The sequence below is a fragment of the Pyrus communis genome, chromosome 2 (assembly GCF_963583255.1).
Source record: "Pyrus communis chromosome 2, drPyrComm1.1, whole genome shotgun sequence".
Lineage (NCBI taxonomy): Eukaryota > Viridiplantae > Streptophyta > Magnoliopsida > Rosales > Rosaceae > Pyrus > Pyrus communis.
The window spans coordinates 2,087,413-2,108,899 of NC_084804.1; the positions used below are offsets into that span (position 1 = coordinate 2,087,413).

The following is a 21,487-nucleotide window of genomic DNA, read 5'->3' on the forward strand; positions in this document are numbered from 1 at the left end:
AATAGTGGTATCAATAATAATATCTCACGGCCCACATGCCAGCTCCTAAATCTCTGCACCCGTAGCCAGAGATTATTTGTCCAGGACCCTTGCCAGCTCCATGTCCCTCAACTCGAAGCCAGGGATTATTTCTTCCAGCCCACATGCCAGCACCAGATCCTCACCTCTGGCGGAATAGTGACCACTAGATACGCACAAAAACATTGAACATAATTTGTCCAAAACATAGGTACATATATCTCAAAATCATCTTCATAGTATAAAATCATACATCATTTATATATACTATAAAGAAGTGTGAAAAAATGTTCTAAATAGTATATCGTCATCCATCAGATACCCTATAAGAACATAGGTTCGATAGAAAATATGGTATTCCAAAATAAGCTCAATATAGCATGATAATCAATTTCTCATAAAACATTCACAAAACGTATTCAGTAAATCATGTATGCATTTCTACTAATAAAACGTGCATTTTAGAAGGAGTCCACTCACAGATACTTTGCTGTCAAAAAGCTACGCAAGCTAGCAAAGACGAAAGCGCCACAATAAATGCACCTAAGCACATAAATGATCCAATTAATAAAACTATACTCAAATGATTGAGTTTGGGAAAACGGACATCAGAAACAGATTTAGAACATCGAAATTAGCCCATAAGGGGTTTCGGACGAAACCCAAAAAAATCAACCCGAAAAGTCAACATTGACGTTAACCGATCAAAGTCAAAGTCAACGTTGACCGTTGATCAAGTCAACGCTGACCGTTGACTAAGTCAACGGTCAGACCAGTTCAAAGTCAACGGGTCTTGGTCGAGTTAACTGGTTTGGGACAACCTGGTTAGGCTTGGGTGGGAATCAGATTAGGCTTAAAGGTTTGGGTCCAATAGGTTTTAGGGTTTTAAGTTAATCAGGCCGAAGGCCCTAGTTGGATGGCCCAAAGGCCTTAATCCAAAGGGTTTAGGTTTTGGGCTTAAGGCCCAACCCAAGGATTTGGGTTTAAGAAAATAAGTAAAATAAAAGGGTTTTGGGTCAAAGGTTCTCTGGGCTGGAGGTCCGTTTCACATGGTCCGAAGGTCTTGGTTTCTAAAGGGGTTATAGGTTGGGTTTGGTTTTTAACAGGTTGGGCTGCCCAAAAAGGTTTGGGCTTGGAGGTTTAGGCCCAAAGGCCCCAAGTTCTTTGTTCCTCGTCAGGGAAGGAGGCTGGAGCCTCCCGAGCTCCGATCGCTAGCCAAACAACACCTAAACTTAATATCTAGATACCAAAATGGACTTTACAATGAGGGGAAGAGATCTAGTACCTTCGATTAGTCGTGGGGTGGCCAGAGGTGGCCGGATTTTAGCTCGCAAGCCACGGCTCACCAGGAACTGGGTTTTTCTTCCCTAGTTATTTATGTGCTGATTCATCGATCCACAAGCATATTCTAGGTTAGAATTAGGCCACAAGGACGAAAATGAAGTGCTTTCAAGTGTCCCAAGGCTTACCCAAATCGAAGGGATGAGAAACCTCGTCGAAGTTCGTGAACCGTGGCCTCTACCATGGTTAAGTTCCAAAGTCCTTGTCCAGGGTTAATGGTGACAGGGTCCATGTGGTGGTGCTGCCGTCGTGGTCGCCGTGTGGGTGTGGGTATAGCTTGGGAAGAGGGAGAGCACCGAGAAAGAGAGCTCTGAGAGAGAGGGATTGTACTGTGAGATAGAGAAAGAGCTCTGAGAAAGGTGTAAGGTGCACATGAAAGGGAAGAAAGAGAGGGAGAGAGACTTGGGTCCCGGGGTACAAAACTAAAACACGTGGACCCCACGGGCACACACATTAAGACCCAAAACAATTTTTAAAAACGGGGGTGGGGTTTTACAGTGACTCTAGAGGTACTAAATCAGTTATAAGTGGATATTTTAAGGGGATACAATACTTCTTGTGGAAGTCAACAACATGTTACAAAAATCAAAAACTGCAGTGTCTTTAGAATTCTTATACGATTATTTACTTTTTCTCCATGCTATTGTTAACCAAAAAGTAGATGGAATATCAAGTAAACATGTAGAAAGATTACGTGTCACCTCCCGTCTAGCATTGTAATCGTAACGAAGTTTGACGATATCAAATCCTGTCCATCTATACTGAATTTTGTATCCACATATCTCATAATTGAACTAAATATAGGTTGCACTGGCACTAGAAGACTTGCAATTTCACTCACCAGCAATACGATCGAACATTGAAATACTGTTTTGGGCTAAAATTCAGATGAAAGAAATTTCTCAATAGTATGTGGATGATTCACGTTGCAAGCATATTAGACTACTCGGTAAACTACAATTAATGCTGTCAAAGTCATGCGGAAGACTTTGATATAGATTTTGGCTCCTTCTGGACACACTTAACGTTCATTCTGAGAATGCTACCACTAGTTTTTCGCTCACATGGCGAACTGAGAGCAGTTGGATCTCCTGCAGACCAAAAATATCATATATATATATATATATATATATATATATATAAACACATACGTATATATACATACATATATATAGGCCCTTTAACAAGAGGGATCTCTATCTTTTTTTTTTTAAATGAGGACATCCTCTTGACCGTTGAATTGACTTTAATGAAATTATGTGGTTGAGATTAAATCACAGATCACACAATATCATTAAAGTTAAATCCAATAGTTAAAAGGGCGTCCCCATTCTTTTAGAAATATGGGAATCCCTCTTGTTAAAGGATCCTTATATATATCCATGAACGGTGAACGGAACAAGATACATTAAGTAGATCATTAAGGGTGCTACAGTGTGTTTGTACTGCTTCTTAAACGTTGTTTTCTAAGAATTAAAGTGCTTTTGTTCGTGATTTTTTTTGGTAGTTTCGAATTTTACATCTTGACAATTTTATTTTACTAGCCGAGATAAGCATCCGCCTTGATCAAAATCGTTACAGAAACAAGTTGAACAATCTGCATTGCAGGCAGTGTCATCTCTTTGTTTGTCGATTCATATCATGCTTGCCATTGCCATGCAAGTGTGATTTCCACATGCATGATCCATTCGTATTTATAGTGAAAAATATATAAGGTTCAGAAGAAGAATTCCTTAAAATGTTTCGATTATCTTTCAACTCAGTCTACCACTGTACTAATTAAATAGCAGATTTGCGGTCTACAAGATGCAGAAATTTTATACGTGCAGTAACCTTACTTGTCTTTACACGTTCAATCACCAAAATCCATTGCATTGTGATGTAGCAACGTTCTATTGCTCACCGACCTTCGATCACGGTTATGGTATCTTCATTTGCAGAGAAAATATTGTCATATTGAGGTTGAGGATCATAGACTGCGTTTCGGAAATTAGAAAATATAGGCTGCTTAGGTAGTGGAAGATCCGTCTCACTACTTAACGTGAAAACTATGTCCGGCATGGTTGGCCTATCTTCAGACTTGTCCTGTACGCAAAGAAGTCCGATATGCATGCATCTCCTTACTTCTGATGACGAAAATGAATCCGCCAATACTTCATCCAGCAGGTCCAGTCCCCTGCCTTCATTCCATAAGTGCCAAACCTGACAAAATTCATATTGTGAATGTTGCCTACAATTGTTAGAATCTGCTATATTTAGCACCTTAAAAAACACAAATCCACATGAAGATTTTGAGTGATTTGCTTACATAAGCTAAAAATCCGTGCTGTTCTTCGTTGTAATAGAAGCTAGTATTCTTTTTGCCGGCGATAATCTCCAATAGCAAGACACCAAAGCTATAGACATCAGATTTTTCAGAAAATATCCCACCCATGGCGTACTCGGGAGACATATAGCCACTGCACCAGCAATTCATTTGTATTAATAACTGAAAAAAAATGTCTTCTTTGTTTCTGGTCTTAATAAAAGTGCCAATAATAGGAAAATAATGCGCTTACAATGTTCCCACAATCTTGTGAGTATTTGCTAGTCTCTGTGTCGCTTCAACGATTCGTGCCAATCCAAAATCTGAAATTTTTGAATTCATATTCTCATCCAAGAGAATGTTACTAACCTTCAAATCTCTATGGATTACCTTCAAACGGGAATCGTGGTGGAGATAAAGAAGCCCTCTAGCAACTCCCTGAATAATATTGAAGCGTCTAGCCCAATCAAGCTCTGCTCTGCGCTTTGGATCTAATCAATATATCCATAAAAAGTGTAACCAATTATAGTAACAAAATCATAAGTATTGGGGGTTTACAAAGAGCTAAAGAATTGCCAATTATGGTAACAAAAGAACAATATGTAACAAAGAGAAATTTCATCCAAACATAAAAAGTGGCAGTGAAACTAACCGAATAGAAGAGTATCCAAGCTTCTGTTAGGCATGAACTCATAAATCAGTAACTTTTCATCGTCTTTGACGCAGCAGCCCATGATTCTAACAAGATTTTTGTGTTGGAGTTTGGAGATCAACAGCATCTCATTCTTGAACTCCTCTATGCCTTGTCCCGAGCTACTGGATAGTCGTTTTACTGCTTATTTCCTTTCCTTCTTGTAGCTTACCCTACAAATTAAACATTCGATTTATGTCTGTGTCTTGTAATTTTAGGCTTCTAGCCGGTGTTTAATACACTATATTCTCCTTTTGGAATTGAAATAAATAAATAAATAGCCACCTTGTAAACAGGGCCGAAACCTCCTTCCCCGAGTTTGTTCATGGTGCTGAAATTGTTTGTGGCATTTAATATGCTGTCAAAATCGTAGATGAATAGCTCCGATGGATCATGTTTTCTTATGTATTCTTGAAGATTGTCCCTTGAATTATCACTTGAATGATTCGACTGCATTAACTTTGTTTTTTCTTTCATGTTCCCTGTTTCGAAAATATAACAATCACAACAACTTCATCACAACAAGGTTATCAAGTAATGGATATCAATCAGGAAATATGTTCTTGTGAAGTTATGCATGGAAGTTATTGTTGGATAGTGGCCAAATTAGGCTAGGAAACAAAACAATATTGATGAGGGAACATCATGATGAGAATTATGTTTCCTTGTTTTATGGCTTGTTTTGTGGCTTGTTTTGTGGCTTACTTTGCTCCTTGTTTTGTGGCTTTTTCAAAGCCATAATTATTTGGCTAGGTATTAAAAGGAATGGATGGAGGAAGGGAAATCATCCAAGGAAGAGATGTAAAGCATCCAAAGAGATGGTGAGAGCATTTGGCTCTACCATGGGTAAGGGTGAGAGAAATCAAGAGAGCTAGAGTGAAAGATCTCTTGTGAAAGAACTCTTGGGGTAGAGTGAGGCTCTTGGGAAAATTCTGTGAGTGGGTGTACAAGGGATATGGGATTGGGTTATGTCGATTTAACTCATGTGTAACTTGTACTGTTTTTTTCTCATAGTGAAGAGCAATATCTCTCCGAGGACGTAGGCAGGTTTTTGCCGAACCTCGTAAATTTCTCGGTGTCTTTATTTCTTGTATTTTATTTTGTTCAACTGTGTGTGATTTTGGTGAGGTTGTAATCTGAATCTCGGTTCCGCACTAACGAACGGGCCAAGGCACAACAGTTATATACTAATTTGAATAATGCATCAGCTGCTATAACTCTATGTTATTCTCTTACCTGTTTTTTTACGGCGCAGTCTCTGAAAGCCGAACGCTATGGCACTCAAGATACTGATAAAACCAACAGCAGTGACGCTGGCAATTAGCTTTACTGGCTTTCCTTCATCTGAAAAAAAAAATGAATTTATAAATTGCAATGAATAAAGTATGAAACAGAAAATAAAAGATACTTCTAATTATAATTCTGCAGGAAATAATTCTCATTTGTCTACCTAATTCTCCGTGTGCTAGGCGAACATAAAGATCCATCCCGCCAGAGGCAAACTCTTGAATATCAATAAGGTCACTGGACCAGACCAAACACCCTATATTATTAACTTGCGCAAAAGCCTGACAAGAACAATTATTTAGGCATCGTATCTTGCACTCGTCAGCCTCCAGTTTTTCGATAAGCTCATGAAAATCTGGTAGCTTTAATCCCACCATCTTCCGAAACCCATCTTCTTTTCCTCCTGAAGCAAATGACCTGCTTGTGTTACTCTGATCACAAAACAATTCGGTGGTCCTCTCACACCCTCCAGTCCTGTTTCCGTTGCTCCATTCCTCATTTGATTTTGGTATAAACCCTTTCAAACACTCACAAGTTGGATTTGGAGATTCAGAACCTTTGCAGACACCGTAAACTCCACATGTTCCATAAATGTCACATGGATTCACCGGTGCCTCCCAGTCAAGCCACCAGTTGCTGCCATCCAAAAGCTCAAGACTCAGTACTCCGTCTGAAGAGATGCCAATATATGACAGCGTATTGTCAATAAACTTGTAAGAAAACGATTTTGTTCCCTGGTTCACATCATCATTTAGATTGAATCCACTTAGATATTGATTATTCATATCCGGTACCCCGATGAACCTGGATTTATCCCATGCCCCACTTCTCCAGTAGGGTTTCAATTCATTAGTCCAAATGAACACTTGTGATGGAACGTCCAGTGAAAGTCCAACCAAGAACAAGCCAGCTGATGGATCACTCTCACTTTTCCAGGCTTTCAGTAAACTGCGCTTTCCGGATTTACTATCCAATCCCAGCACCATACTTGGAAGAAGTGTGTCACTAGGATAATCAAAACTCTGCCACAATGGATCAGCTCCGACATCATTATCTTTTACGACAAGATTACCGCTGTCCAATAGCACTGCAGCTGAACCATTAGAAATATTCGTTGACCAAAGAGAATTCTGCTTCCCATCTACAAGCTCCAGATTCCCATTGCTGCTAATTGTCAAATTAGCCAAGGTATCTGAAGCTGCAAGAGGATCTTCTCTGTTGGCCACCCATACAACTTTCCGCGGAGATATGTTTGTGTGCCATATCCCCACGTACTTGTTAACCGAATCATTAGGACTGAAGAACCCCAATTCGAAAATGCGGTTGGGGGAGACAAGGGTTTGCGTCTGTGAAAATGGTTGTGATGGAGTTATTTCATAAACTTCAGCACAATGATGCTGTGACAGAAGCAAGCTGAAAAAAATTAGGACGAACATGGTGGAATCGAAAATACTACCAATGGTTTCGTTTCCAAACCCCATTTGAATTCTAATGCGTTTTATAGAAAAGGAAAGGTGAAGAGTATCCGTAAATTTCGTTGGGAGAAAATGACTTTACAACTTTGTTATGAGGAAAAGTCTACCATTGCTCTCAGTCATAGGCAGAAAACTTTGAAACATCAGATATAGTTCGTTGTAGATGTTTGAAATTTGACTGAAAACGTAGTCCTCTTATCTTTGCATGTACAATAGTACGAGAATATGTGGGTGACTGAAAACATTCCAAAGTACCGTTCCAATGTTACAGCTATGGATTAGAGAAGTAAATAGCGTGCACTTAGCATTTGAAACTTCATGTGTGTACTTACAAATGCAATAAGGCTCAAGTGTTAATTTGATCGAAAGCTACTTGGTGTGAAAACTACGTCCGGCATGGTTGGCCAATCTTCAGACTTGTCCTGCACGCAAAGGAGTCCGATGTGCATGCATCTCATTACTTCTGAGGACGAAGATGAATCCACCAATACTTCATCTAGCAAGTCCGGTCCCCTGCCTTCATTCCATAAGTGCCAAACCTGACAAAAGTCATGTTGTGAATGTTGCCTACAATTGTTAGAATCTGCTATATTTAGCATCTTAAAAACACAAATCCAAATGAAGATTTTGAGAGATTAGCTTACATGAGCTAAGAATCCGTGCTGTTCCTCGTTGCAATACCAGCCAGTATTCTTTTTGTAGGCGATAATCTCCAATAGCAAGATGCCAAAGCTATAGACATAAGATTTTTCAGAAAAATGCCAATAATAGGAAAAGAATGACGCTGACAGTGTTCCCACAACCTTGTGAGTATTTGCTAGACTCTGTGTCACTTCAACAATTCGTGCCAATCCAAAATCTGAAATTTTTTAGTTCATATTATAATAACCCGTTCCAATTTGTAATGTAAATTACAGGTTTGCCATCGGGTGGGTTTTGTTATTTAGGCCCAAACAATTGGGCTGTTCTATCACTAGCCCAAAAACCCGGCCCACGCACTCTTTTATTCCTTGTTTTCTCTCACACGTGACCCATAACTCCCTCCCTCTCATCTCTCCCGTTGAAGCTCTCTGTAACTCACCCTCACTCTCTCTAATTTCCCGAGCATCACCACTCACAACCACCATCTCTTACGGCTTGGTTCAACACAAAATCACCAGAAATAGTTTATGGGTTGCCTGAGGATCTCTGCAGTGGCTCTGCATGGATCATCTGCGCATGGCAGAGTTTCGAACTCACTGAACCGTGAGCTTCGAGCCTTCCCCGTCGGTTCCAGGTGAAATAGCTGCCTCATTTAGTGTTTAATCCAAGGTTTATGAGTGATGTGGGGATAATTTCGAGCTGACAAATTGAAGGATTTACAGAATTTAATCTCTGTCTTTGCTTTTCTAGTTTTCCGCTGAACTCAAGGCGAAATTCGAAGGGAATCGTTGTCGATTTAGTTGGACTCAAACTTCTTCTGATCTCAGGTACAATATGGCGAGGAAGAAGGTGAGTGGTTGGCTACAGAAATAAAGGATGTTTGGTTGTGTTTGGGAGATTTAACTAAGGACAGGTGTCGTTGTTTTATTGAGCCACACAAGTGAATGTGTATATTGGGTACTCGTACTCAAGTATTATCATTTTTTTCTCTTCTGATCCCAACTGTTTTTGTGATTTATTAATCCATTTCTCCTCTTTTTTTTTTTTTTTAATTTTTTAATTTTCTTTTTTAAGACTCCTACCGTACTTATCTTAAATTTTCACATTATCTATAAATATTGTATTACTTTTTATAAATAATGTAAATATTGTTTAATGCTTATTTTACGGTAAGTTAAATCTATCTAGGCTCTTGTCTAGATCTCGTCTAGGTGCGGAGTTGCTAGATCCCGGTCCTCTGTTTGACTAGCACCTAATATTTTTTATGATCTAATTCTAACCAATTTAAGTTTTTTACATTGGTTTTAATATTATTGCTTACAATCGTTTTGGTAGAAAAACTATTTTCTGCTATGAATATTGACTCAAAACTTTACATTTTTCAATGTGAAAACAACTGCTTCGATTGAACCTTGCAATCTTTTGAATTTCACCCCTCCCATTGACAAATCCTGGCTTGGCCACTGTCCCCAGGCTGAAGAAACACAGTTCGAAACTTTTGTCGTCTGAGATGAGGGTATCTCCATCTTTTAAAGATTGACCCTGTGAAATTGAACTGGATGCAGAGCAAATCAGAGCAAGAGAGCAGAGAATGCAGAGGAATGATATAATGTAAAATTTGGAACCTGGGTTTTTGCTAATGATGCCCATTTCATGAACTTTGAGAATTGCTTGCATTCATTAGCAGAAAAGGAAAGATATCTACAAGTAGAAACAAGGTTGTTTTTATTTTTATTACAAAGCAATATTTATTTGTCAATTAGTACTATGATTTCGTGCTATTTATTTTTATTTGTAAGTGAGAGGTTTTATGTTCAATTATAGTCAAAGACGAATTTGAACCACATTATTGCTAGCCCATTGTGAGGTTTAGTCCATTCTTTCACCGTTAGTGTAGATAATATCATTTGTTTAAAAATATATATATGGGAAGTGTTATTGGCACTTCAAAAATCTCATTCTACACTCCTCACAATTGTTTTTTTTTTTTTTTTTCAAATATAGAAAGTTTGGAGTGTAGAATGAGATTTTTGAAATGTTAATAACAATTCCCAAAAATATTACTATTTTAAATCAGGCTAAGAAGATGGGAAAGAGTTTGAACTCAAAGCATTCTGAGCTGAAGACAAAATCTTTACTAACAAGACAATCCACCACTTAAAAAAGTAGAAGGGCTTTAGGTGTGTAAAGTATTAGATCAAGGTAATGCAAATAGGCTTCAATGGCGGCCTCATGCTACTGGCTTAATCGAATATGAAAAAATATTCATGCTCATAAGCTCTTTTGTTATAAGTGCTTTTATTATGAATACGTTGAACCTTTGTATAAAAACACATGTTTCTTTTTACCCAAAAAAAAAACACATGTTTCTTCAACCATAATTAGTTAGAAGCTCTCACAAAACACTTTTAGTCTTTTTATAAGCAGTCTTAAACAATAGACTGTAGGCGAGGATTCTTTTTTTGGGGATTCTAAAGATCATGCGATTGTAACCGTTTATCGTACATCATGCGATCAAAAATCATTTCAAATTTTAAAATTTAAAATTAAATATAAATAGTATTTAACGAAAAATTGATCGGGCAATGTACGATGAATGATTACGATCGTAGGATCTCTAGAAAAAAGATCTGGCGGGTATCCTTTTCGCTTGTATTGGTCGTCCCAACACTAGGAATGTTCACTCTGTTGTAACTTGTATCCATGTTTTGTTGTACTATGACAAGAGGTGCCAACTATCAAATTCTTAATATATTAGGTATTCCAAAACAAAGAAACAAAATTAATTAATAAATGAGCATGTTCCAACTCATAGACACCATTGATTGCAATGTTGTTACTTCTTACATTTTATTCAGAAGATACCTACCTGGAGCCTTCTGGTGATTTACTGTAGAAGTATGTTTGTTTCTTTGCGATTGCATAGATGCCTCCTATGATTGATTGTTTATGTTCCGGATATGACAAATGATTTTGGGGTTTAGAAGAGTGAACCGGCGCTCGACCGCCGGAACTGTTAATTTAGTTGAAGTTGATCTCTTGACATATGTTTTTAGTAAAATAACCTCCTGAAATATTTGAAATTAGCCAATTAACTCTCACCCTCAAATTCGATAAAATTTTATTTACTTTGTTGTTAACACTGGCAAGTGATCAACACGTGATTCACTCTTGAGAGTAAAGTCGTACTAGTATTTGACGACAAAGTGGATGAAATTTCATCGAATTTGGGGGATTAATTGACGAATTTTAAATAATTTAGGAGGTTAATTTATCTCAAAAAAATAGTTTAAAGGTCGATTTCAACTAGAATAATAGTTCAACATACGGCAATTTACCCATATTGGAATATAGTGGATGGAGTGATTTCCACTCTTTTTTTAACCCTAACACTTAATTTTTGTCTTTTGATTCTTGAAAGGCCTTTTGTTCTTCTGCTACAATTTGAGAATGCTACCATTAGTTTGCCTTCATGGGCGATTGAGAGCCGTTGCTTTCTATGTAGATATTTTTTTTTTTTAGGGGTGTTTAGGAATTGTAACAGGAAAATGTTAAGGGAATCTGCAACATTAGTTCTGTGATTTTCGCATACGATTCCGACTGCAAAGTGAAGAAAGATCGAGTATGATAGTCATTAAAATCCAAAATATCAATGTCTACTAGAACTATGGTGTCTGAGTATTTACTTTTCCGCTCACAATCGTTTAACGAAAATTACAGGCTATACAAATATTGCAAATAACCCTCATAGGAGATGGAACAGCATAGAAACATGGAGCAAGATTACCGATCATCTCCCTTCCACCATTGTCATCGTTACATCATTCGAGGGTGCTATATCCTGGCCTTCTGTACTAAATTTTGTATCCACAACCACATGTCTCTTAATTGAGGTAAATATAGGTTCTACTGGCAACTGAAGATTTGCAGCTTCACTTTCCAGCATTAACACCACGGCCGACATGGTTGGTCTACTAGCTGCATGGTCTTGCACACACAGTAACCCCACATGTATGCATCTCGATACTTCATTTTCGTTCTGGGAACATGTTTCTGCGATGGAAGGATCAACGAGGTCCATTGCCCGATTCTCGTTCCAAAGATGCCATGCCTAAAAAACATTTCAAAAAAACCATATTCCATTGTTGTAGTTATTGGTTGGTGAAGGAATAGCTAGCATTTAGAATTTAAAACACCATGTATGAATAACTTACATATCCAATAAGGCTTAAGTGTTCGGTTGATCGCAAGCTAGTGTTCCTTCGGCCACTCACAATCTCTAGCAGCAATACACCAAAGCTATAAACATCTGACTTTACAGAAAACAGACCTTCCATTGCATATTCAGGTGACATATAACCGCTGCATCATGAATATTATGATCAGATTGATAATTCTAACACGAGATAAATAAGTTATATTGCATTAGTGTCAACAAGTTCTTCTTACTATGTGCCAACAACTCGGGCTGTATTTTCTTCTTTTTCATTACCCCCGAATATTCTTGCCATGCCGAAGTCTGAAATTTTGGGGATCATATCTTCATCCAGCAAAATGTTGCTAGCTTTTAGGTCTCGATGAATAATTCTAAGTCTTGAATCTCGATGGAGATAAACGAGCCCTCGTGCAATCCCTTCAATAATCGTGAAGCGTTTTCTCCAATCTAGTAGTGATCGGTTGGCTGGATCTGTCATTTTACCAAAAAGGCAACTACTAAGTGAAACAAACTTCAAATATGTAATGTTATCAGAAAAAAGAACACTTAATCGGCTGAAAGAGAACATACGGAAAAGAAAGAAATCCAAGCTTTTGTTTGGCATGTATTCATAAACCAGTAGCTTTTCTTCTCCTTCAATGCAGCAGCCCAATAGCCTCACGAGATTCCTGTGTTGTAACTTAGCAATCAGACTAATCTCATTCTTGAACTCCTCCAACCCTTGAGTAGACCTTCTCGAAAGTCTTTTTACAGCTATTTGTGGTAGCCCTGGAAGGCTACCCTTGTAGACAGTACCAAATCCCCCCTTCCCAAGCTTGTTTTCTTCAGAAAAGTTGTTCGTAGCAGCTGCTACAGAACTGAAATTGAACAGCGGTAATTCGGATCCATTTATTTGATTCCCTTCTGCAAAAACGTTAACTGATCCTGAAGTATCTGTTGAGAATTCTCCACTCTTTCCAGCATCGAGCATTGGTGTATCACTGCCCCTTAACCATGAAATTGAAGAACTTATGGGCAACACTAGATAACAAAAAGGAAGAAAAATAAGTCAGAAACAAAATGGAAGGGAGAATATATCATGGAACAACCACCAGTTTCCTTAACTAAAAAAATTTCCCCTCTCATTCACCAGAAGGATGGAAAATGTGCATCCTACCTTTCAGTTTTGCTTTAAACCTCCACAAAAGCAATAGGATGATGACTACGAACACTGCTCCCGCTACCGAAATCACTGCTATCACAACGGTGGATAATTTTTTCTTGTTACCTATATATAAAAGGAGATCCAATAAAAGATATTAGTGCAGTCTTCTGTGTTGCAACATTTCATGCAGTTAATACTTCATAGAGCAGTTTCCTGGCGCTTTTCCGTGCTATGCTCTATATTTTCAGTACTTTGAATATACAGCACAGAAACCATGTCTTCGTTTTCGGATGGATGACAAAAAAACAGATCAAGCGCTGCTAAAAGAAAAAACGCTGCAGAAGAGCTGGGCAGATAAAAATACAATTCAAACGGAATGGCTAAGAAGTAAAGGAGTTTTAGATTATCTTTTACGGACTTGATGCCACGGTCTTGCCTCGAGGCGAATTTAGAATTCAATGATCGACAAAAGACAGAAGGTTTGCATTTCCTGTGAAAATGCATCAGTTTACATTTTCCTCACAGCAATTAAGTTGAACAAAATTTATGGAAAATTAAGTGACTCCGATTCACCCTTTGATTTTTCATGTATGGAAAGAAAAAGCCAAAACCATAAACCTCAACAATGACAAAGAAGCACAAATGGATTTTAGGAAAAGAAATGAATGCAATAACACCAACAAGAAGAAGGACAATTGGATTTGAACTTTACCTAAATCCGAATGCGCAACACGAATTTGCAACGTGTTTCCTCCCAATGTAAATTGTTCGACGTCAATCAAGTCCCCGGTCCATATCATACAACCAATCCCTTCAACAAAGGCATATGCAGTACAAGAACAATTCTCAAGACATTTCTCCTCACAACTCTCCCCTGGACCTGCGTTAACCAAGTCCGCGAAATCTGGCAACTTGGCACCTCTTATCCCTACAAATCCATCTTTTTCATCACTTGCCGCCGTTCCATTAGTACTATTTCTCTGACACTGCAATAAGGTTTTCCTCAAACACCCCTCCGACCAATTTCCCTTCATCCATTGATCCGAGTCCCTAGGTTGGAATCCATGCATACAACTGCAAATCGAACCCGAATCATCGGATGCACTACACACCCCAAACTTTCCACATTTGTTGTAAAACTCACACTGGTTGGTCTTGTTAGGCTGAGATTCTATCACTTCCCACTGGTTCTTCTCTTCCACCCATGTCAGCTGCTCCTCGTACCCGTCCCACCTCATCCGAAACCTCAACTTCATCGAAGTGCTTGATAGTTTGTAAGTAAAATATGAGCTCCCATTCGCATTCTCATCACTAAGCCTAAAACCAGATTCATAATTCGTTGGCATAGTCGGAATTCCGATGAATATCTGCTTGTTCCAATGCCCGCTTCGCCACCGCCGTTCTGATCCTTCCCATACCACAAACTGCGGCGATCCTCGAGGATCAACGCCCATTGAGTAACCTCCGGCCGAAGGGTCACTTTCCGACTTCCACGAAGTCAAAAACCGATTCTCTCCGATCGCATCATTCACCTCAACTTTCATCCCAGGCAAAAAAGTGTCCGCTGCATGAGCAAAGCTCTCCCAGTACACCTCGCCGCTGCCGGAAAGAACAAGACTTCCTTCGTCACTAAGTGTGGCGGTCGTGTTAGTGGCGGTCGACGTGTTAGTGGCGGTTGAAGCGTTAGTAGACCAAACTGCGGTGCCATTTCCATCCAAAACAACCAGATTTCCATCGCTTCCAATTTTAAAAACTCCAGATTCACCAGAAATTGGGTTTTCTCTGTTTGCAACCCAGACCACTGACGGGTCTGAAATGTTGTAATACCGAATTCCGACGTACCGGAACGATGAATTCCCCGGACTGAAGAAACCCAGTACGAATTTTTGCCCATCTGAGATCAGCGTTTCTCCATCTTGTATAGACTGGCCCTGCGAAATCGAACTCGACGCAGAGCAAAACAGAGGAAGATAACAGCAGAAAACGAACACGAATGAGAAAATACAAATTCTGGAACCTGGGTTTTTGCTACCGATTCCCATTTGATGAACTCAGAGAATTGCAGGCAATCACTAGCAGCGAACAAAAAATCTAGAAGTAGAATGGAAGAAGCTGGGGTGCGTGGGTAAAGGCGGTAAAGGCAGCAAATGGCGGCGTCCTGCTGCTCATGTCTGATTCGGACACGCTTTTCTGACACTTAGCGAAATTATGGGACCAACTTGTATTTGAAAATTATATATATTTTGTCGTTGAGCCTTTGGCATCTGGATGTCTGCAGGAAGATTGCAATTGTTTGGTCGGGGCAGAGGACTTTAAGACTTACCGATTGATCGAGGAAATATCTGTTAGTTGAGGTCCGTGAGGACACAATTCAATTTCACATTGAATTCACACGCTTTAAGAGAGAAATTTTTCAACACGTTAATAGTTTTAGGGTTAAGAACTTAATGGTGCCAAGCCAACTACCAAGTTCACATTGGATTGACAGGTTAAGTATTGGTGCCAAGCCAACTACCAATTTTTTCGAGAATTGTTAAAGAGATTTTCTCAAAAAATGGACTTTTGTAGGCTCCTTACCATTTTATGTTTTTGACACAATGTTTTATAATGTTCACATAAAAATTAATGTTAAACTGTGAGATGACATAATGTCCATAGAAAATTTTACTTTTAAGAAAGTCCCCGTAACATTTCTTATTTCTTAATATTAGTGTAGATCCTATGTAGATATGGATTAAGATCTTATAAATCTAGGTCATTCTCTTTGTAATCCTAGTGAAATTAAACACTTGCACGGTTACACTAGAGAGTCTTATCTTCATCCATGTTAGTCATGGTGAAAGTGTTGCGTATGCCTCTGTGTTATTCATGGTTAGTCTATTAAATTTGACTTATCAAGTTTGTGACGACGGAATGAAGTTGTCCTAAGTAAATTTTAGAGCTTGACTTCCTTTTATATGAGTTACTTATCTTAGAAAGGTGATGATCGAGTTGTTTGTAAGAAAGGATTAAGTATTTTGGAGTGTGAGCTTAGCCATGGAAAACTCTCTTAAATTCAAAGGCTAAAGGCAAATGATCACCGAAGATGTCCTTATCCTGGAATGGACTGGTGAGGCTTCAAAAGCCTAACTAGAAGTGAAAATAAGAAAACTTATCTTCATAAGTTCCTATTTCTAAAGGAATGAAAAGTGATCTATTTTATAGCATTAAAAGCAACCACTATGTGAGGAAATTGGGGAGGGGTGGCTTGGTCATCTTCAGAGTTTGATATATACTTAAAAATACGGAAAATTTGATTTTTTTTTTAAAAGATAAAAAATGCTGTTGATTAGGTCACTAACCATCTCTTACAATGAGTAATGTTTAAGATGTTGAAAGATTAGAGACTTTCCAATAAACACCTTAAATATGGGAGAGTTTACCTAGTGTTAGCAAATTACATGGTAATTAAGTCCTCATATATGTTTGGAGGACTTAACATTGAAAAACAATTACTCTCAAACGAAAATAATTTCCATGCATGAATGAGTTTTGTGGTGGACATATGGTACGATATGTCAACCAAGTGAATCCATTTTTAAAGGTTTGACTAGCGGAAACCTAACATAATTGACTGGAGATCCCAAAGTCTAGGTTCAAAAAGGACAATAAAATTATGACAACTTTGGGTTTCACTATACTCTATACCCATGTGTCCCATGATGATAACAGTGTTGTCTGCCATTGAGATTAGGTTAAGATTTGCTTTTAATGGTTCCTATAGCCTGGAATACTTAGAAGTCCAAGTGGGCTATTGTAGGATCTTAACGGGAAGCCACGTATGACCTATCTTGATTGTGAAATGGGGTGTTCTTATGAGAATTTTTCTAAAGGGCTTAATTAATAGGAAAACTAACGAAAAGTCCAAAAAAAAAAACTTTCCCTTTAATGAAAAGCCATTTTTAAAGGTATAGTGAATAGTACCAGGGAAAGGTATAAATGTGGTTTTTCGTTAAAAGTGAACAGTACCGGAAGTGTTTTGTTAAACCTCCCTTAATTAATTCTCTAGAGCACTCATGAGAAACCAAGAATTGTCAAAGCTGGAATGAACACAAACCAGCAACCATGAGGTGTTTGAAAATGTATTGTGTAATTACTATTGCCTTGGTTTACACAAACAGCTGAGCAGCTTAAGACATCATGTTCACTGAAATAGCCAAGTAAATTTGATAGTAATTCACTATGGAAGGTTCAAAGCCAAAAGCTACCTATCCTGATGCTTTAGTTTTCCTATTGAATCTTTATCTAGTGTATGCATTGTGCTTTCCATTCACGTGGGGATTGTTGAAATTTTAGTTATTATTATATATTAAATTTATCAATTGTACGAAAATTAGAAATGGTGCCTTTTGGTAGAAATATGTGTCTCTCTAAACATGAAATTTAAATGAAGTTTTGCAGTTTTTACTATTTATGAATAGTCACATGCTTTGAAAAGAGGCATCTTTACTTCTATAAATAGGCAAGTCTTCTTGTAGTCATTTATAACTTTCCATCATTCATATAGTCATACATATAGTGCACTAGAGAGTGTCTCATTGAGTCTTTATGAAAGAGTATTCAACACAATGTGGTTCATTGGAACTTTGTGATTTGGAGATCTATTATTATAAGGACGTAATCGTTGTATCTTGAGAGATGAGAGCCGATCAATCATAAGTACCATTGTGGGGTGTAAACTTATCTTAAAAACAAAATATCTAACATTTGCCTCGACCGATTTTTTAGATTTTTTAAATCCATTTTCACGGTATTTTGTTTTCCCTTACGAGCATGCATCAAATTTAGTATTTAATTACATGAATTATTTCTTATTTTTCTGTGTGACTAAAATATAGCAATTAAATGATATTTTTCCAACTACATAGACGATACACAATAGGTTGCTTTTGGTCATAAATCAACACCGGCAAACATAATCCAGTAACTTTGTAATCACGTTAATATCCCAATTGCTACCCTAGAAAATCCACTGCATTCACATTTGACCAAACATATAATTTCTGGCAGTTTCTAGATCAACTGCAAGCATTGATATACTTTTCAACTATTCATAAAATGAAATCCCACACACTTCAATGACCGACCTATCTTTCATAATTATGTTAAACAAGGATAGCATTTTGAACACAACCAGTTAATCCAATCCAACTCATCCGCTAAAATTAATATTTGGATGGTTATTTAACTGGTCAGTTTATTAACAATTAGACTCGTTAATCACCTGTTACATTACAATCCCTTCAACTCTTACAGATCCTTGAGTCACAAGAGACTAAAACATGCTATGCAGTGAGCAACTCCGTTAGCTTGGCGTTTGAAATGAGTACGCAAGACATCAGTGATCTCATTGGAAAAAGACTTGGCACGTGGCACCCCCACCAGCCTTCGGACTAATTTGTGTCCAACGAACAACTCCATACGTGTTCCAATTTGAAAAAGAACAACTCGCTCAGACGAAGCCGACTGAGTTAATAGCCACATTTGGTCAAGGCCCAATCCAACTACGAATTCAAATTAAGTGCCAAAATTTGAAGCTCCAGCTCCACATATCAACGGCCGAAGCACTTTTTCGAAACGTTAACATTTGAAAAAAATAAAAATAAAAAATTTGGTTTTGGTTACATTTTAAAAACAAGAATTATATCACCACTTATTACTACAGTCTAGTTGTATTTCTCTTCACTTATAAATGAGAGGTCTTAGATTTGATTCTCGTCAAAGACGAGTTTGAACTACATTATTGTTAGCCATTATAAAGCTAAGCTCATCTTATTTCCAGTAATGTAAATAATATCGTTTGTTTTAAAAATAAATTTAAAAACAAGATTTATATCAATCAAATGGGCTAATTGACTTGATTAGCTAACTCAACAAAAAAAAAAATTGGCATTTTCGTAATTAAATTGTCCTCCAATTCGAGACAAAAGTTGAGTTCAGCTTTTCATTCCAACAGTAGCACCGGTAGCTTTCCATGCAACTTCGAGGAAGGGCTAATGAACCTTCTTATATGTCAAAATCAAACACTAAAGGCTCTGATCAAATTATGGCATTAGTTCCATTCATCAAAAGCGACCCTTTTGGAATTTTCCATATATATGTTCTATAAATAGTAGGTTACTAACCTAGCCATCTAATAATTTCGATAATCACCAACAATGGCGTCACGAAGTAGCAATGGAGTTGTGTTTGAAGATTTCTTCCCGACCATGGTGCAGAGATTGGGAGCAGAAGGGTTCATGAAGGAGCTGTGTAACGGGTTCCGGTTGCTAATGGACGAAAAGAAAGGCGTGATCACTTTCGAGAGCTTGAAGAGGAACTCGGCATTGCTAGGGTTGCATGGGATGAGTGATGAGGAGTTAAGGTGCATGCTGAGAGAAGGTGACTTGGATGGAGATGGGTGTTTGAATGAGATGGAGTTTTCTACTCTCATGGTTAGGTTAAGTCCTGATTTGATGCAGACTTCTAGAGAACTAGTGGAGGAAGCTCTGTTGTAATAGTAATCTCAAATTGCTAGCAGTTTCAGTCGCATTTAGTTTCTCTGTTTCTATTCCATGGCAGCTGGTTGGACTAGCTAGCTATTCTGTACTCTCTCTCTCTCTCTTTGTAATTTTGTGATTGTCGACAAAATTGCTTTTCTTCACTGCGTTCCGTGAAAGCTTATTCAATTGTTTTTCTCTAGATCTTGGTACGTTAAATTAACAATGCAACTATGCAAATGAACATCATTAAGCAAGAAGAAATTTGTACATATATACCAATCTTTTTTTTTTTTTTTTTTGGTACAAGAAATAGGTTATAGAAAATAAAAATAACTTTTACCTTTTAACCAACCAAAACAGGTCACAAATTGCAAATTAGCATCAAACTTAGTATCCATACGAGTCAAACTTGCTATGACCAGTCTATGACCTCATCCAACCAAATGGAAATCGAGTTCCCATAAATCAACTGGTCATGTGCTATATGCCAATCAATTAATTATGTGCCATGTATGTGTGTACAGAAAAAAACCTGAGTGAATATTAACACATGACGAGACATTTGTGATATGGACAAATATTTGCACATTTTTTTTCTTTTTGGCACACATCAATGATTATTTATTTGTTTTGATTCTCAATTCGTTTAATTTATAGATCAGAAATAAACAAAAGTAAGCAAGAGAGAAAAAAGTGTATGTTGAAGTCATATATATCTTCATAAGGTGATGAAGGGAGAGTTTTTTTTTTTTTTTTTTTTTTTTTTTTTTTTTTTTTTTTTTTTTTTTAAGTACATCGATACTTTTACACTAAGGGGAGTGAGAGTTCGGCTAAGCCACACAATGAGCAGCTTAATTTGGTATTGAATTCACCTTCTACGAGATTCGAACCTAAGACTTCTCACTTTCAAGTGAAGAGAAATATGACAAGATCGCAGTACTAAGTGACGATTAAGAGAGAGTTGAGAAACGTCAATTAGCTAGTAGAACTGGATATTTACATCTTCCCAAACTATAAATGAGTTGTAACTTTTTTTCTTTCTTTTTATTTTATAGTATGGACATTTTGGTAAATTGCTGTCGACCAAATATGTCGTTTAGGTACTTCAAAAGGAAAATGCTTTGCCAGTTTCCCATGACCATACCAAATTGTTGCTACTTTCTCATGCAACTTCGAGGAAGAAGTAGATATAGAAGAAGTCATGAAAGCTAGAATATATACATGCAACGACCTTCGTAGACAATCCCTGATCATTACGTACAATTGTCATTAAAGCAGCCGACTCTTTCCTCCCAAGACCTTTCTTCTTCAATCCTTCACCCCCGCATGTATATAACACCCTCTCCCTAGGTCATCTTTCCATAAACACATTACAATCGATCGAAGAATACCATATATATTACATTTATAGCAATTAATTTATAAATTAAACAATTAATGGCTTTAGGTGGCGCGGTTGCGTTTCAGGATTTCTTTCCATGGTAGAGAGATTGGGAGCAGAAGGGTTCACGAAGGAGCTGTCCAACGGGTTTCGGTTGTTAAAGGATGGAGAGAAAGGCGTGATCACATTCGAGAGCTTGAAGAGAAACTCTGCATTGTTGGGGTTGCATGGGATGACGAGGAGTTAAGGTGCATGCTGAGAGAAGGTGATTTGGATGGTGATGGGAGTTTGAATGAGATGGGATTTTGTGCTCTCATGTTTAGGTTGAGTCCTGTTTTGATGGAAACTTCTAAAGACTTCTTGGAGGAAGCTCTTGACTGTGACCTGTAGTTAGGATCTCTTAGTTTGTTATGTTGTATTAGGGCGTGTATACTATATTTTCATGACTATTGATGAGTCCATATTA

General features: G+C 37.8%; 2 protein-coding genes and 1 pseudogene across 2 annotated transcripts; 1 reads left to right on the forward strand and 2 right to left on the reverse strand.

Moving 5' to 3' along the window:
* Positions 1-3,088: 3,088 nt before the first annotated feature.
* On the reverse strand, positions 3,089-7,113 carry LOC137726242 (G-type lectin S-receptor-like serine/threonine-protein kinase At1g61490; annotated as a pseudogene).
* A 4,254-nt stretch (positions 7,114-11,367) lies between these two features.
* Positions 11,368-15,453, reverse strand: LOC137725132 (G-type lectin S-receptor-like serine/threonine-protein kinase B120). Its single transcript, XM_068463721.1, has 6 exons — positions 13,832-15,453; positions 13,132-13,242; positions 12,546-12,995; positions 12,209-12,446; positions 11,974-12,121; positions 11,368-11,870 (listed from the first exon to the last, which is right to left on the reverse strand). The coding sequence occupies exons 1-6, from the start codon at positions 15,159-15,161 to the stop codon at positions 11,550-11,552; spliced, it is 2,598 nt and encodes an 865-aa protein (XP_068319822.1). The 5' UTR covers positions 15,162-15,453; the 3' UTR covers positions 11,368-11,549.
* A 3,788-nt stretch (positions 15,454-19,241) lies between these two features.
* LOC137725138 (calcium-binding protein KRP1-like) lies at positions 19,242-19,841 on the forward strand. Its single transcript, XM_068463727.1, has one exon. It carries the CDS (start codon positions 19,317-19,319, stop codon positions 19,653-19,655), a length of 339 nt encoding a protein of 112 aa, XP_068319828.1. The 5' UTR covers positions 19,242-19,316; the 3' UTR covers positions 19,656-19,841.
* Positions 19,842-21,487: the final 1,646 nt, after the last annotated feature.

Coding starts and splice junctions, on each gene's coding strand:
- LOC137725132 (XM_068463721.1), bottom strand. CDS start 15,161: ATGGGAATCGGTAGCAAAAACCCAGGTTCCAGAATTTGTATTTTCTCA. Junction 12,996..13,131: donor GTTTAAAGCAAAACTGAAAG/GTAGGATGCACA, acceptor TTTGTTATCTAG/TGTTGCCCATAAGTTCTTCA. Junction 12,122..12,208: donor GCCCGAGTTGTTGGCACATA/GTAAGAAGAACT, acceptor TTCATGATGCAG/CGGTTATATGTCACCTGAAT.
- LOC137725138 (XM_068463727.1), top strand. CDS start 19,317: ATGGCGTCACGAAGTAGCAATGGAGTTGTGTTTGAAGATTTCTTCCCG.